Source organism: Colobus angolensis, unplaced genomic scaffold (genome assembly GCF_000951035.1).
Source record: "Colobus angolensis palliatus isolate OR3802 unplaced genomic scaffold, Cang.pa_1.0 Scaffold84, whole genome shotgun sequence".
NCBI classification, from domain to species: Eukaryota; Metazoa; Chordata; class Mammalia; order Primates; family Cercopithecidae; genus Colobus; species Colobus angolensis.
In genome coordinates, this window is record NW_012122265.1 from 124,733 (window position 1) to 139,966 (window position 15,234).

General features: G+C 59.7%; 2 protein-coding genes and 1 pseudogene across 3 annotated transcripts in view; 2 read left to right on the plus strand and 1 right to left on the minus strand.

Annotated features, from left to right (window-relative positions):
• On the plus strand, positions 1 to 6,276 carry ATHL1 (ATH1, acid trehalase-like 1 (yeast)). Its single transcript, XM_011929980.1, has 13 exons — positions 1 to 712; positions 1,008 to 1,218; positions 1,295 to 1,730; positions 2,585 to 2,704; positions 3,160 to 3,291; positions 3,499 to 3,610; positions 3,776 to 3,848; positions 3,979 to 4,115; positions 4,206 to 4,339; positions 4,442 to 4,537; positions 4,711 to 4,808; positions 4,879 to 5,090; positions 5,183 to 6,276. Exons 1-13 carry the CDS (start codon positions 454 to 456, stop codon positions 5,257 to 5,259), a joined length of 2,097 nt encoding a protein of 698 aa, XP_011785370.1. The 5' UTR covers positions 1 to 453; the 3' UTR covers positions 5,260 to 6,276.
• A 2,297-nt stretch (positions 6,277 to 8,573) lies between these two features.
• IFITM5 (interferon induced transmembrane protein 5) lies at positions 8,574 to 9,877 on the minus strand. The gene is made up of 2 exons (XM_011929981.1): positions 9,662 to 9,877; positions 8,574 to 9,088 (listed from the first exon to the last, which is right to left on the minus strand). Exons 1-2 carry the CDS (start codon positions 9,845 to 9,847, stop codon positions 8,876 to 8,878), a joined length of 399 nt encoding a protein of 132 aa, XP_011785371.1. The 5' UTR covers positions 9,848 to 9,877; the 3' UTR covers positions 8,574 to 8,875.
• Positions 9,846 to 15,234, plus strand: part of LOC105503271 — a 9,450-nt pseudogene continuing 4,061 nt past the window's right edge. The window contains exons 1-2 of the transcript XR_001000458.1: positions 9,846 to 9,881; positions 10,300 to 10,451. The product of XR_001000458.1 is annotated as an uncharacterized LOC105503271 (transcript). The remainder of the gene's footprint in view (positions 9,882 to 10,299; positions 10,452 to 15,234) is intronic.

The following is a 15,234-nucleotide window of genomic DNA, read 5'->3' on the forward strand; positions in this document are numbered from 1 at the left end:
ATCCCCCCAGGGCCCCTGGCAGCCCCAGACTCCCTCCCCCATCCCGCCCAGCGCTCCTCCCTCACCACACACACCCCGCCCTCGTCCCCACTTCCACGTCCCACCCTCAGACGCAGGTCCCGACCTCAGAGGGTGGGGGCAAGACCGGGGTTGTGGGGGCGGTGCGTTGGGAAAGCAGGGTTAGGACTGGAATTCTCAGGTGCCAGGTGGGAGAGACAAACTTAGGGACGCAGCCGGGCTCCTGGAGATCAGCCTCAGGGGTCTGAGCTCTTTTCCTGGGTGTTTTCCTCCTAGGAGGGGCCTCAGGAAAATCGGGGTTGCCCAGCTGGGTCCGCAACTCCCCCCAATTCTGAGGGAGGCTTCAGGGGATTACAGACGGTCTCAAGAGGGAGGCCCAGCCAGTCCCGGGGCCCCTGAGGCCCCATCAGGCCGCTCAGGCCCAGCGGCATTTCCATGGAGGACGCCGGCGAGGACCCCACCACGTTTGCTGCCCACTCTCTGCCCAGTGACCCCCGTCTCTTGGCCACTGTGACCAACGCATACCTGGGCACACGAGTGTTTCATGACACGCTGCACGTGAGCGGCGTGTACAATGGGGCTGGCGGGGACACGCACCGGGCCGTGCTGCCCAGCCCCCTCAACGTCCAGCTGGAGGCCCCTGCAGGGATGGGGGAGCGGCTGACCCAGACCTTTGCCCTAGACACCAACACAGGTAGCGCCGCCTGGCCTGCCTCACCCCTGCCCCAGGCATTGTTCCAGGTCGGTGGGGGAAATCCCACCAGCACCTCCTGAGTTTACACAGGAGGCCCGAGAGGCGCACAGGGTCCCCCTTTCCCTCCGCCTGGAGGCCTCCTGTGCAGCTGTAGCAAGAAAGAGCAGCCCGGGGTCCGGAGGGATCCGCCTCATTGTGGGGAGAGGCGACGGTGGGGGGGTCCACTCCTGCCCCAGGGAGGCCGTAGCTTGGCAACCCACCTGGGGTGGTCCTGCCTTCCCTTCTGTCTCCCCAGGCTCCTTTCTTCACACCCTGGAGGGCCCCCACTTCCGGGCCTCGCAGTGCATCTATGCGCACCGCACACTGCCCCACGTCCTGGCTTTCCGTGTGTCCATCGCCCGCCTGTCCCCGGGGAGCGGGCCCATCACGCTGCTGCTGCCGTCAGCCTTCTCCCCGGAAAGCCCAGACCTGGACCTGCATCAGGGTCCTGACTTCCAAGGAGCCCGGTAAGGAGGGGGCTGGATTTGCGGCCAGGGAGTTCAGGAGGGAGCTCATCCCTGAGGCATGGCCGCACTATCACAGGTACCTGTATGGCCACACCCTCACGCCTGAGCAGCCCGGGGGGCCACAGCAGGAGGTACACATGCTGTGGACACCAGCACCCCCAGACCTGACCCTTGGGGAAGGTGAGGAGGATAGGACATGGGACTTCCTGACGGTGGTGGGCGGCAGCCAGGCTGAGGCTCAGGCCTGCCTCACTGAGGCCCTGCAGCTGCAGGCCAGGGGAGCTCTGTACAAGGCTCACGCACAAGCCTGGGCCCAACTCTGGGCAGAATGTGGCTTGGACATGGTGGGGCCCCTGCCGCTGCGCCAGGCCCTGCGTGGCTCCCTCTACTACCTGCTCAGTGCCTTACCCCAGCCCAAGGCCCCAGGATACATCTGCCATGGCCTCAGTCCTGGGGGCCTCTCCAATGGGAGCCGTGAGGAATGCTACTGGGGCCACGTCTTCTGGGACCAGGTGAGCATTGTACACCCAGCACCAGCCACACAGCAGGCGACACATGGAGGTCCACGGTCTCTGCCCTTCCTGGGATCAGGGCTGTGGCTGGGGAAGCACAGGGACTGTGGCAAAAGGGAAGGGGCCTGGAAAAAGTGGCATCTCAGCAGGAGGGTGGCAGAGGAGTGACCTAGGTGAGGGGAATGGAAGGTGCAGAGACCAGAACTGAGAGGGCCTGAGGCACCTGCCAGGGCGTGGGGAGGGGCCCCCACCAAGGCGAGAAGGGCTGCAGGCCCAGGTCACCAGGGTTTATAGGCAGTGGTGTGGTGCTTGGCGTTTACCTGAGGGCCAGTGAGCTGCAGAGACCTATCAGGACGGGGACCTGTGTGGCTGTGGCGTGGAGCCCGGTGCTGGAGGCCGGCGAGGGTGACGGGGACACTGAGGGCACAGAGTGGAGGGGTTTGATGGCTGCTGGGCATGCAGGTGTCGAGAGTGATGGTGCTGGGGCTGCCCCATCGTTGTCTGAGCCTCCCTGTGCTGCTGCTGTGGCGTTTCTTTGATGAGGCTCCCAGAGGCGTTCATGGCGGGCCGGCTGGCCTGAGGCCGCCCATGCCCATATTCGGGCCGAGCCTTGGAGGCCACACAGACTCTGGCTGGGGAGGCGGAGTCTGGGGCTGAGGACCAGAACCCCGGGAGCCTCCGGGCTGGAGACAGAACTGGGTGGGCAGGTGGGGAAGGTCTGCAGATCTGAGTGGGCAGCAGAGGAGGAACCCAGAAGGCGCCAGCAATGGAGCTCTGCCAGGGTGGAACGTGACCAGCAGGGGCGGGAGTAGGGAGGGCCTGTCCGGCGCTAGAACGAGGGACTGTGCTCTCAGGACCTCTGGATGTTCCCGAATATCCTGATGTTCCACCCCGAAGCCGCCAGGGCCATCCTGGAGTACCGCATCCGCACGCTGGGCGGGGCCCTGGGGAATGCCCAGAACCTGGGCTACCAGGTGAGGGGACCTTGGCACTGGCCACAGGGCCTTGCAGGGCCTGCAGCCCCCACACCCCTCCCAGGCCTGTATCCCTCTCCCCAGGCCCCCTCTCTGGACAGAGCTGGGATATCCTAGATTCCTCACCCTGAGGCTTGTGGGGCCTCAGCAGTGCCCCCCAGCCCGCACCTGAGAGAGAGACGAGGTGGGAACTGCAGCAGGGCTGGGACTCCACTTTGGCCCAGGACCGCCTGGGGTGCCCCTGCTGCCCTGCGCCAGGGTCAGCACTGGGTGAGAACTGGGCAGAAGCCACATGGCCCCCAGAGAGGACATGCAGTGGGCACCTCTCGCAGTAGCATCCACCAGGGTACCTGGCGCAGGCCGTGCCCCCCTCCTCCAGGGCGAGGGCATGGGAAAGTTGATGGGCCACCCCTTGCCTGTAACAAGGCCAAGTGTGCCCCCTCCCAACCCCTCAGGGAGCCAAGTTTGCCTGGGAGAGTACAGGCTCCGGCCTGGAGGTTTGCCCTGAGGACATTTACGGAGCCCAGGAGGTCCATGTCAACGGGGCTGTGGTGTTGGCCTTCGAGCTGTACTACCATACCACCCAGGTGAGGTGTGCCTGCCCACCATTCCTGCAAGGGGGGCCAGGCAGCTGGTGTAGTCCCCACTCCTCGTGGCTCCCTATTTGGGGCCGGTCCTGGGAAGCTGGCTGAGGACGGGTGTCTCAGTGCCAGGCCTTGCTTCTGGGCACAGACAGGCCACTGAGAATGAGAGTGACTGGGGCCCTGGCGTCTGTGCCGCCTCCTGCTCCCCAGGACCTGCAGCTCTTTCGAGAGGCTGGTGGCTGGGACGTGGTCAGGGCTGTGGCCGAGTTTTGGTGCAGTCGTGTGGAGTGGAGCCCCAGGGAGGAGAAGTACCACCTGAGGGGTGAGGGCCACGGTGGGGAGGGGCTCGGGGAGGAAGGGTGGATGGCCCCAGACTCAGCACATGTTCCCAGACGCCTCAGGTGTGCCAGCCCCACGCTGACCGCCGGCGTGGAGGGAAGGCCTCTGAGACTCTACCCTGAGCACCATCTTGGACTTGTGTGTCCAGGAGTCATGTCCCCCGACGAGTACCATTCAGGGGTCAACAACTCTGTGTACACCAACGTCCTGGTCCAGAACAGGTCAGACACAAGGTCCCCTCACCTCACCCTGCCCCCGCCCCAGCTGGAGACCTGCCCCAGTGCCCCCGCTCGGCAGGCAGCAGCTGGAAGCGCAGGGGTTGCAGCCTCCCCCACCCGCCTCCACCTCCAGCCTGCGCTTTGCTGCTGCCCTGGCCCAGGACCTGGGTCTGCCCGTCCCCAGCCAGTGGCTGGCAGTGGCTGACAAGATCAAGGTACCCTTCGACGTGGAGCAGAACTTCCACCCGGAGTTCGATGGGTATGAGCCTGGTGAGTGACCCCTTCAAGGCCTCCTCCCCTGCCGTCAAGACCCTCGAGTCTGTCCTGGAACACCCCCCAATCAGCAGCACCTCCACGTAGGAGAGGTGGTGAAGCAGGCAGATGTCGTGCTCCTGGGATACCCCGTCCCCTTCTCCCTGAGTCCTGATGTTCGCAGGAAAAACCTGGAGATTTACGAGGCTGTGACATCCCCCCAGGGCCCCGCCATGACCTGGGTGAGCACCCTGGGGCCGGGGGGTTCCTGCCTCAGTGGCTTCAGTCTTCTCTGCCCACGCAGTGGGCCTCACCCCTGTGTGTCCTCTTACCTGCGACCGCAGAGCATGTTTGCTGTGGGCTGGATGGAGCTGAAGGACACAGCACGGGCCCGGGGCCTCCTGGACAGGAGCTTTGCCAGCATGGCTGAACCCTTCAAGGTCAGCCTGGCCACGCCTGCCTCCCACTGGGCCCCTCGTGGTGGGAGTGGAGCCCGGCCTCAGAGCAGGCACAGCAGGGTGCACCCCTGGAGCTTCCTGCCGGATCTTGGGACAGCAGCCCAGAGAGGACAGTGTCCAGGGGGTCCTGGTGTCAGCTGCCCTTGCCCCTGCAGGTGTGGACGGAGAATGCAGACGGGTCAGGTGCTGTGAACTTCCTGACAGGCATGGGGGGCTTTCTGCAGGCGGTGCTCTTCGGGTGCACGGGGTTCAGGTAAGGGCAGAGGCTGGCAGAGGGCAGCCCGTACCCCCACCTGCCACCTCACAAACCTCTCCTCCCACAGGGTCACCCGAGCAGGTGTGACCTTTGACCCTGTGTGTCTGTCGGGGATCTCCAGAGTGAGCGTCTCCGGCATCTTCTACCAGGGAAACAAGCTCAACTTCTCTTTCTCCGAGGACTCCGTGACCGTGGAGGTCACGGCCCGAGCAGGGCCCTGGGCTCCCCACCTGGAGGCTGAGCTGTGGCCGTCCCAGGCCCGCCTCTCCCTGTTGCCGGGTAGGGGACCACCCCAGCCCCCAAGAGAAGGGCCCAGGCACCTGTGACCACAGGCCGTCCCCCTCAGCCCCAGGCTGCCTCTCTCCCTGCAGGACACAAGGTCTCCTTTCCCCGCTCGGCTGGCCAGATACAAAGGTCACCCGCGAGTCTGCCTGGGAGGACTTTTTGAAGATGTTGGGTACCTGCTCCAGAGCCGCAGGGCCCCCTCTGGGTCACCCTTGGTCCCTCCAGCCCCACTGAGTCACTCACCGTGGACCCTGCCCCTGAACAATCAGGAACGTTGGCTTCAGAGATGCCTCTTTCTTCCCTCTGGCCACTCCTGCACCCACTCCTCCTGGGCACCCTCCTAGTCTGCCACCCCTCACCTGCAGCCAGGCTCCCAGGGAAGGTCCATGCTGCTTGGCCTGAGTTCAAGGCTTTCTGCCTGTGGCCTGGACCGCGTGGACCCCCGTGGGCAGGTAGCTTCCCTGTGGCATCCCCACGCCGCCTCTGCCTGCCCCGTGGACTGATGCTGTCACGCACCGTCCCATGGCACCGCCCCGAGCTCCTGAAGCCAGGGTCTGAGCTGACATCACCTCTGGCCTCTCATCCCCTACTCTCCTGAGAGCCGTGGTCACAGCGGCCGGCCGCTCTGCTGAGAAGGCAGAGAGGCAGGTGCAGGCCTCAGCGGGGACAGCAGGGATAAGGGCACGAAGGAAGGGGACTCGGCCCCCTTCACAATTCCTCCGGATCTCAGGTGCAGCTTTGCCAAAACGGAACTTTTCACGCCATGCAGCTGTGGGACTTAGTCCCAGTTCCAGGCACCTCTTGACTCTGGGCAGCTGTAATCAGGTGGGGCGGTCTCTGCCACAGCGTGGGGTGGGACGGCTGTCTTTCCTCAACCACGCAGCTTGTGAGGACAGGGGTGGGGGAGTGGGAAGTGGGAAGTCACCAGAGAACAGGAGAGGGATTTGAGAGCGAGACCCCAGCGCTCTCCCCAGACCAGCCAGAGGGGCTGGAGCCAGACGTGCATGGGTTCAAGGCCCTGGCCCTGCCCAGCTTCTGTCTCGGGGTCTCAGCCCCAGTTTCCCAAGAACAAGATGTGATGGCATCTGCCGCTGAAACCCTGATGAGGACCAGGCCCCCTGCTCTGCTGTCAGCCTGAGGAATTAAAGCTTTGGTGCTGGGAAGAGCATTATTCCTCTGAGGAATTGTGCTTCCTTCCTTCTGCAGTAAGGGCCGTGCCCTGGGTCCCATTTCTCCTTCCACTTGGATCTGGCGGCGCGGCAACTTTGAGGCTCACCCTGAGAAACGTGGGTCCCCTCGCGTCTGCACCTCCCTCCTGCACTGGTGCTGCCGCTGCACCCTGTCCTCAGAGGACAGTGGAGCTTCGGATGGAGACTCGGGGAGGGAGGAAGGAGGAAGGACGCCTGTGGAAACCTCTTTCAGGCAGCTCTGGGTCTGGGGATCAGGATGCCTGGGTCTCCCAAGGCCTGTCTCTGCCACCCTCAGCGGCTGCCGGAAGCAGTGTGTGGGGGATGCATGTCTCCAGTGCAGTGCACCCGCGGCCGAGACCAGCACTCAGAGGTTGGACGGGAGTTCTCTCGGCTGCCCTGACGGGAGCTGCGTAGAGTGCAGATGGCTGAGACCTGTGGACACGGCGTGTCTTACGGCAGCTTGCTTGCTGGGGCTTATGGCCACAATGAAGAGGGGCTGCGGGTCAGGGTGCAGCCCAGCGTGCGGTCCAGGGCCGGGCGCGAGCCTTCGGGAATGCAGCCTGACGCCTCCATGTGGCTCTGCGGTCCCCTGCAGGCTCCCTCAGCTGCAGAGCTGGGTCCCTTCTCCCACCAGGGTTGTCCCAGCAGGAGTTCATCTTTGCAGTGCCAGAGCCAGGGTGATGTGGGCACAGGTGTCAAGTCAGGGTGGTCGGTAGCCCTGTGCCCGCAGGAGAGATGCGGCCTGAAACTTGCTGTATGTGCATGCCACACACGTGTGTGGTCACCTCTGCACATCCTGAGGTGACCTTTTTGGGGGGTTGCGATGGTCAGTGCATGTGTGCCGGCCTGGCTGGAAAGGGTTCATCCGCCTGCCCAGGAGCCTGAGCCTGAGGCAGGGAGGTGCTGGTGACTGTTCCCCCAAGGTGGCGCACCCACAGCACTGGGCATGGGCCAGGTCGTCCCTGCCCCTCAGTAAGCATGGGGACTGGCAGACCGTCTCATCCCTGGGGACATGGATCCAGCCACACATGGGCTGACTCGCTCCCAGCCTCAGCACCCAACACAGTTTGGTCCCTTCTCAGGCCATCCTGGGGCTCAGGGCTGGCACACTGCCCTTGTCCTTGGTCCACCGTGGGACTGGCCCAGGCTGTCTGGGCCTGCACTCAGAGTCCCGGCCACACCTGCGGTCGTCTGCAGCCATATCACAGATAGGGAGCGCTGCCCAGGGCTCCAAGTAGACCAACTAGATAAAGATTCCCACCCACAGCCCAGGAAGATCCGGCAGGCAAGGGTGAGGGAAGGGCCCCGGGGTGGGGTGCTCAGAATCCCGGGCCACTCTGCGGTTAAGCACCATAAGCACCACCTCCCGGCAATGGCTGGCCTCAGGGCACCACCTCCCGGCAATGGCTGGCCTCAACGAGGCCCCAGGGCCTCCCTGCAGCCCACGGCGTGCATGTCCCTGGCACTCTCCCATCACCAGGCTGTGGTGGGGGTGTGTGGGGAGGCAGTGGTGCACAATGCAGGTAAAATAATATGAGAACATGCACCCCACGGTGCATGTACCCATACACCAAGGGGCTCGATGCAGGTAAAATAATGTGAGAACAAGCATCCAGCACCAGGGGACTCAGAAAATGTCGCACACACACCCATTTTCTGTCTTTCTGGATGCAGTTTGGTTGGTGTGTGTGAGAGAGAGAGATAGGGAAGCTGCTATCCTGCCCACATGTGTCTGTGTGTGTATCCAGCCCCACCCATGGGATGGTCCCCGCCCTGCCTTCCCAGTCACCCTCACTGGCCCAGGAGGGAGGGAAACCACCGTGGGGACTGGGATTTCTCAGAATTAAGGGGGCGCGCAGGGTCACGGGGACAGACAGAATGACCCAGAAGGAAGGAGGCGTACACCAGACCCCAGATGGAGCCCACACACAGGCACGGACTCTCACGCAGACTTCGAGCACGCACGCACATGTGCACAGAGAGATGGGGCGGGCACACGTGGAGTTGGGACGCACCCATGATGTTCTGGGGCACAGGCCACTAAACCACAGAGCAGCAGAGATCAAAGGCCTGGGCTTCAAACTTAGTTTAAAATACTCTGGGCCTCCACCCCATAAGCCACAGGCCGCCAGTGGCTGAGAGAAGGGGACAGTGGGGGCAGGGCAGGGCTGCTGTGCTGCCGGGGACACTCCCACTGTTGACTGGGGGCGGCCGTGGCATTTGGCTTTGCTGGTCCCTAGGGCAGCTCCTTCCCCCACACTAGGCAGGAAAGAGGCCCAGGAGGCACTTTCTGGAACCAGGCACTTTTAATCGTGGAATCGAGGGGCCTGGAGTGTGAGGAGGGAGGGGCAGGGCTGGGGGCAGAGTTAGGGCCCGGGAACCCTCAAGTTAGGGTGAGGACCCTGGGGTCTGACTGGGTCAGCGTTAGGTGCCCCTGTTGGGGCTGGAGGGCCCCTGGTTCAGGATGGGGCAGGGATGGAGGCCCCACAGAAGGAGGGCCGGGCTCCGGGGAGTCAGTATTGAGCCCCAGAGGCAGCAGCCTGGGGTCAGTGTCCTGGGGCTGGGGGCCCCAGATCAGGACCCAGCCTGTCAGTCATAGTCCCCATCGTCAAATTTGGTGCTGAAGAAGGCGGCAGAGTCCTTGGCCAGCCGGGCCAGGTGCAGGGCACCAGTCACCACCAGCCCCAGGAGCAGCAGGGGCGGCACCAGCGTCCACATCGCGGCCAGGATGTTGTAGCACTTGGCCTTGGAGCCAAAACGCCGGGCCGCTTCCAGGTCACCAACCACCTTCTGATCTCGGGCCTGCAGAGAGACCGCAGGGCCAGATGGCTTTGTGTCCTCGGGGCCTGGGGGCCCTTCCCCACCCCCACCCAGGGCACCTAGAAGGCCCCTACTGGACCCAAAATCCGGATGGAGGGTTGTGGCCTGAGGAGATGCTCCCCAGGGCCCCAGCTATGGACCCAGGGGCCATCCCAGGCCAGGGTCAGCCTATCAGAGTTGTCTACGGGGGACGGCCCTCCAGGGCACGGAGACACCCTCAACCCTACCACCCAGGAGCTGAAGTCAAAGGGACCTCTGTTCCAGGAGCCCCCAGCATGTGAACCCCCCTTGATTGCAGAGACCTCTATGGGTGCCTCCCAATGGCCTCTGTGCTCTCAGATGCGCCAGACCCCCTCAAGAAGAGGCCCCGTGTTTAATGGAGAGGCCCCCGGCCTTGCCTTCCTGAGGAGCTCCTTCCAGGCCATGTCCCCTTCACAAGCGGCACCCACAGAGCCCCTCAAACAAGCGGATCCCCCCGCTGCCCCCAGCACGGCGAGGACCCCCCACGGAGCTCCCCACCCGTTCCCCTCCCACCTTGGTAGGGCCCCCGCCCACCTTGATGGAGTAGGCCAGCGCCAGGAAACCAAGGCAGCACAGGTTCAGATAGAGGGTGCTGAACACTGACCAGATCAGGTGGTCTCGAGGTGGGGGGTGCGGGGCCCCCAGTGTGAGGGCTGTGTGGGCACCGGCCTTGCTGGGCGTGGGGGCCCGGGGGTCCTCGCGGGGATACGCGGTGTCCATGGGTTCCAGCGCCGTCTCTTCCACACTTAGACTGGTGCTGGGAGGGTGGGCTCCCACTCACTTATAGCCCTGCCGCCCTCCCGGCCCAGCCCCTCCATGCTATATATAACACAAATTACAGCCTGCAGGACGAGGGTGCGGCCCGCCCCTTAGCCCCCACCCCAGGGAGCCCCTGTCCGAAGCTGCCTTGGACCACCCAGCAGGGCCCCTCCTGCCAGACATCCCCCCTTGGCAGGCGACTGCCGGGCAGTGGCAGAGACCCCCACCCACACACCTCATCCCCCCCACCCCCATCAAACGCAGTGGGCAGACCATTGGCCAGAGCCCCCTCCCTCCAGGCCAAGAGGAGTGGGGGGTACTGCCTCAGGGCCACGGGTCTCACAGTTCAGGGATGTACAGGAGCCCCCTCCTCAGAGCCAGAGCAGCTGACACCGCAGCCCCTCCATTCCCAGGACTCAAAACTCAACTCTGCCCCAACACTCTCGGAGCAGGAGCACCAGCGCCAGGCCCTAGGAGCGCCGGCGTCCCTGCGAGGGGGAAAGGGAGGGCGGCTGTCAGAGGGCATGTATGAGAGGAGAGAACCGCATGGGGAGAAAGCCAGGGGGTGCAGCCTGTTAAGAGCCCACAGGGGACCCCCAGGGGCCAGCAGCAGCTGTTAACACTGGTGGCAGCATGCAGGGAGCCTGTGGGCGCCTGTGGTGGACACTCCCCTCCTCAGCCTCCTCAGCTGCCCTCCTTGATCCCAGAATGTCTGTGGTGAGTGGTCCTGCTTAGGGCTCAAGGTCCGCCCCAGTCTTGTCTCTGTGGCTGCAGATGCCTCTGCGTGGTGACGACTCACATTTGTGTCTTCAGCCCAGACCGCCCCCCAAAGACGATGGTTTGGTCCCCAGCTCTGGACTCACACACACTGCTCTGTGGACCTCCTGCTCTGTGGACCTCCACCCACTTCCCAACAATAGACCCCGGACCCTCCCTCCAAACCTTCTGTGTCCAGCCTTCCCCCAGCAGTGGTGGCAACTGCACCCGGCCAGAAGGCTCAGCTTCCCAGTCTCCCAGTCGGCCACGCTCCCGAGCGCCCGGGACTGAGCTGCCCTCCCTCCTCCAGGACCCGCACTCGCCACTGGCAGGGGATGGTTGGGTAGGGGGTTCCTTGCTGCTGTGCTTGAACCTGTGAACCCCAAATATCTGAGACAGGTCTCCGTTAATTTAGAAAGTTTGTTTTGCCAAGGTTGAGGACGTGCCCATGACTCGGGCTCAGGAGGTCCCGAGGATATGTGCTCAAGGTGGCCGGAGCACAGTTTGGTTTTATACGTTCTAGGGAGACAGGAGACATCTGTCAACATGTGTAAGATGAACATTGGTTCAGCCTGGAAAGGCAGGACAATGCAAAGCAAGGCGGGAAAGACTGGAAGTAGGAGGTGCTTCCCGGTCACAGGTACATAAGAGACAAAGGTTGCATTTTGCATTCTTTTGAGTTTCTGACTCACTTCTCCAAAGGAGAAAATCATATGCATTTACCTCAGTGAGCAGAGCGGTGACTTTTTTTCTTTTCTTTCTTACTTTTTTTTGGTGAGACGGAGTCTTACTCTGTCGCCCAAGCTGGAGTGCAGTGGCGCTATCTCGGCTCACCGCAACCTCTGCCTCCCGGGTTCAAGCGATTCTCCTGCCTCAGCCTCCCGAGTAGCTGGGACTACAGGCACCCGCCACCACGCCCGGCTAGTTTTTGTATTTTTAGTCGAGACGGGGTTTCACCATGTTGGTCAGGATGAAAAAAGCTAACTGTGTAAAGTATTTGAAGAGGTTTGTTCTGAGCCAAATGTGACTGACCACGGCTCACGACACAGCCTCCAGAGTTCCTGCAAATGTACCAGAGGTGGCCGGGCTACAGCTTGGTTTTATACATTGTAGGAAGACAGAAGTTACAAGCAAAGACGGAGATCAATGCAAGTGTCAACGAAAAGAGTCCAACTCTGTGAAATCTTTGAAGAGATTTATTCTGAGCTAAATATGAGTGGCCATGGGCCGTGATGGGGCCCTCGGGAGGTCCTGAGAACATAGGCCCAAGGTGGTCGGGGCGCAGCTTGGTTTTATATTTTAGGGAGACATGAGGCATCAATCAAGTCCATTTAAGAAATACATTGGTTTGGTCCGGAAAGGCAGGACAACACAAAGCTTGTGAGGCGGTGGGTGGGGGAGGTGGCGGTGTTCCAGGCTACAGGTGAATTTAAACATTTTCTTATTGACAATTGTTTGAGTTTGTCTAAAGACCTGGGATTGGTAGAAAAGGAGTGTTCAGGTTAAAATCAAGATTGTGGCTGGCCGTGGTGGCTCACGCCTGTAATCCCAGCCCTATGGGAAGCCGAGGCGGGCAGATTATGAGGTCAGGAGTTCGAGACCAGCCTGATCAACATGGAGAAGCCCCATCTCTACTAAAAATACAAAATTAGCTGGGCGTGATTGTAGCAGGAGGAGCAGCAGACAAAACTCCTCAGACACCAAGTTGAAGACGGAAGGGGGTTATTCGGCCGGGGCATCGGCAAGACTTCTGTCTCAAGAGCCGAGCCCCCTGAGTGAGCAATTCCTGTCCCTTTTAAGGGCTCACAACTTTAACGGGGCGCATGTGAGGGGGTCGTGATTGAGCAAGCAAGGGGTATGTGACTGGGGGCTGCATGCACCAGTAATTAGATTGGAACAAAACAAGACAGGGATTTTCACAGTGCATTCCTATACAATGTCTGTAATCTATAGATAACAGAACCAATTAGGTCGGGTCGATCTTTAACTACCAGGCCCAGGGTGCGGCACCGGGTTGTCGGCCTGCGGATTTCATTTCTGCCTTTTAGTTTTTACTTCTTCTTTCTTTGGAGGCAGAAATTGGGCATAAGACGATATGAGGGGTGGTCTCCTCCCTTATGATGGCGCCTGTGATCCCAGCTACTCAGGAAGCTGAGGCAGGAGAATCGCTTGAAACTGGGAGGCGGAGGTGGCGGTGAGCTGAGATCCTGCCACTGCACTCCAGCCTGGGTGACAGAGCGAGAGACTCTGTCTCAAAAAATAAATAAAATATAAAGATGTGGAGACCAAAGTTATTTTGAAGTCTTTCAGTGGCTGCCCTCAGAGACAATAGGTGACAAATGTTTCCTATTCAGATCTTAGTTAATCGCTTCAGGATTGGGAGGGTAAACAGAGCATACAATCGGGTTTTACACCCAGATGTTCCATTGCCCAGGGACCGGCAGGAGACAGATGCTTTTCTCTATCTCAACTGCCAACAAACACCAAAAGGCCTTCTTTCCTCTTGTACTAGTCCTCCTCAGCACCTTCACGGGTGTCAGGCTAGGGGACGATCAGGTCTTTCCCTTCCCACGAGGCCATATTTCAGACTCTCACATGGGGAGAAACCTTGGACAATACCTAGCTTTCCTAGGCAGAGGTCCCTGCGACCTTTGGCAGTGTGCGTATCCCTGGGTACTTGAGATTAAGAGAATGGTGATGACTTTTAACCAGCAAGCTGCCTTCAGGCACTTGTTTAACAAAGCACACCCTGCACAGCCCAAAATCCTTTAAACCTTGAGTCACCATAGCACATGTCTCTTGCAAGGGCAAGGTTGGGGGTAGGGTCACAGATTAACAGCATCTCAAATACAGAACAAAATGGAGTCTCTTATGTCTACCTCTTTCTATAAGACACAGTAACGGGCTGATCTCTCTTTCTTTTCCCCACAATTGACCGAAAACTTTCTTAGATATTTAGGGTTTACACTGTCATGTGACGCTGTACCACAGTCAGGTTGGAATTTGGTACCTTATTGCCTCGAAGAGTCTGTTTTGTCAGTACTGTGAGCTTTATCTCAGTGTTACTGCTGGTCGGTTGTACCTAAACTCTACAGGGAGGGGATATCAGTAGGCCTGTCCAACCTCCCTTCCCTTTGAGGCTGTGAATTCAGTTTTTCAGGTTTGTCTGGGACTCCCTTGGCCAAGGGAGCTCCATTCAGTCATGAGGGGAAGGGGGCTTAGATTTTTATTTTTGGTTTTCAGTTAGCACTCCAGTCCAGTCAGGGGCTTCAGACCGTGAAGAGGGGAGGTGTCCCCATGGCAGAGCCAGACACAGATCCTAGGACATCCTGTGTGTGGAGGAGACACGGCCCAGGATAGAAGGCGTGTGGAGGCCTGGATGTGGCTAAGTCCTTAGCGCTCACCCCAGCTAGCAGAAGGAAGAGGACTTACGGACTCAGGCCTGACGACGGACTCCTGCAAGTGGGCATTAATATAAGACATTAATATTTTACTTTCAGGGCCGGCAATGGTGGCTCACACCTATAATCCTAGCACTTTGGGAGGCCGAGGCTGGCAGATCACCTGAGGTCGAGAGTTCGAGACCAGCCTGGCCAACATGGTGAAACCTCGTCTCTACTAGAAGTACAAAAATTAGATGGGCAGGGTGGCAGATTACCGTAATCCCAGCTACCCGGGAGGCTGAGGCAGGAAATCACTGGAACCCAGGAGGCAGAGGCTGCAATGAGCAGAGATTGCTCCACTGCACTCCAGCCTCGGCACCATAGCGAGACATCATTTCAAAAAGAAAAAAAACTTTACTTTTGGGATACAATTGAGGCAGGAGAGTAGGGTCTGGAGGCCATTTCACACTGTCTTCCTGGAATTAGGAAGTCTTACTCCCTTTGCAAACCCCCACTTCTGCATGGCAGATGGTAAATTCAAAGTACCTCTGATTGGCTTTTTCTAATCAATCAGACGTTTGCATAGGACTGTACCCTAGTAACCTAACTGAAGCTTCTGATAGGAGGACAAGTCTTTGCATACAAGTGCAACTTTGTAACTTCACTTTAGCTTCTGATTGGTGGCTTTCTGCAACCATTTCATTTTCATTTAAAAAAATCATTTTTTATTTCCAAAAATAATTTCATTTTGAAAAAAATCTCTGCTTTTGTTGCTTCATTCTTTCCTTGCTTTTGTGCATTCTGTACAATTCTTTGTTCAAAATGCCAAGAGCCTGGACACCTGCTACCAATCACGCAATCCTTGCTGCGTGGCCAGGAAAACATCCCGTAGCAAAGGTGTTTAATGTCGAGAAGCACTGTGATTCGACGGTAGACACAGTCTCTTTTAAATCTTATAAATTATCAATACAATTTATCCTATAGAGCCAAAGTCATCATTACTCAAACACATCACTCTGCAATTACACGGCTGCACGCTACTGTTATGTGAGCTCCGGAGGTCACAGATGTGGACCTGACCACCCGCTGAGGTGAAAGGCTACTGCAGGGTGAGCAGCTGCCCATCTCTGTAAGTTCCACCTTCAGCGATGTCCTCTGGGGAGTCTGGCCTGGTGGGCAAATAAGCCCAGGAAAATGGGCCCATGTAGC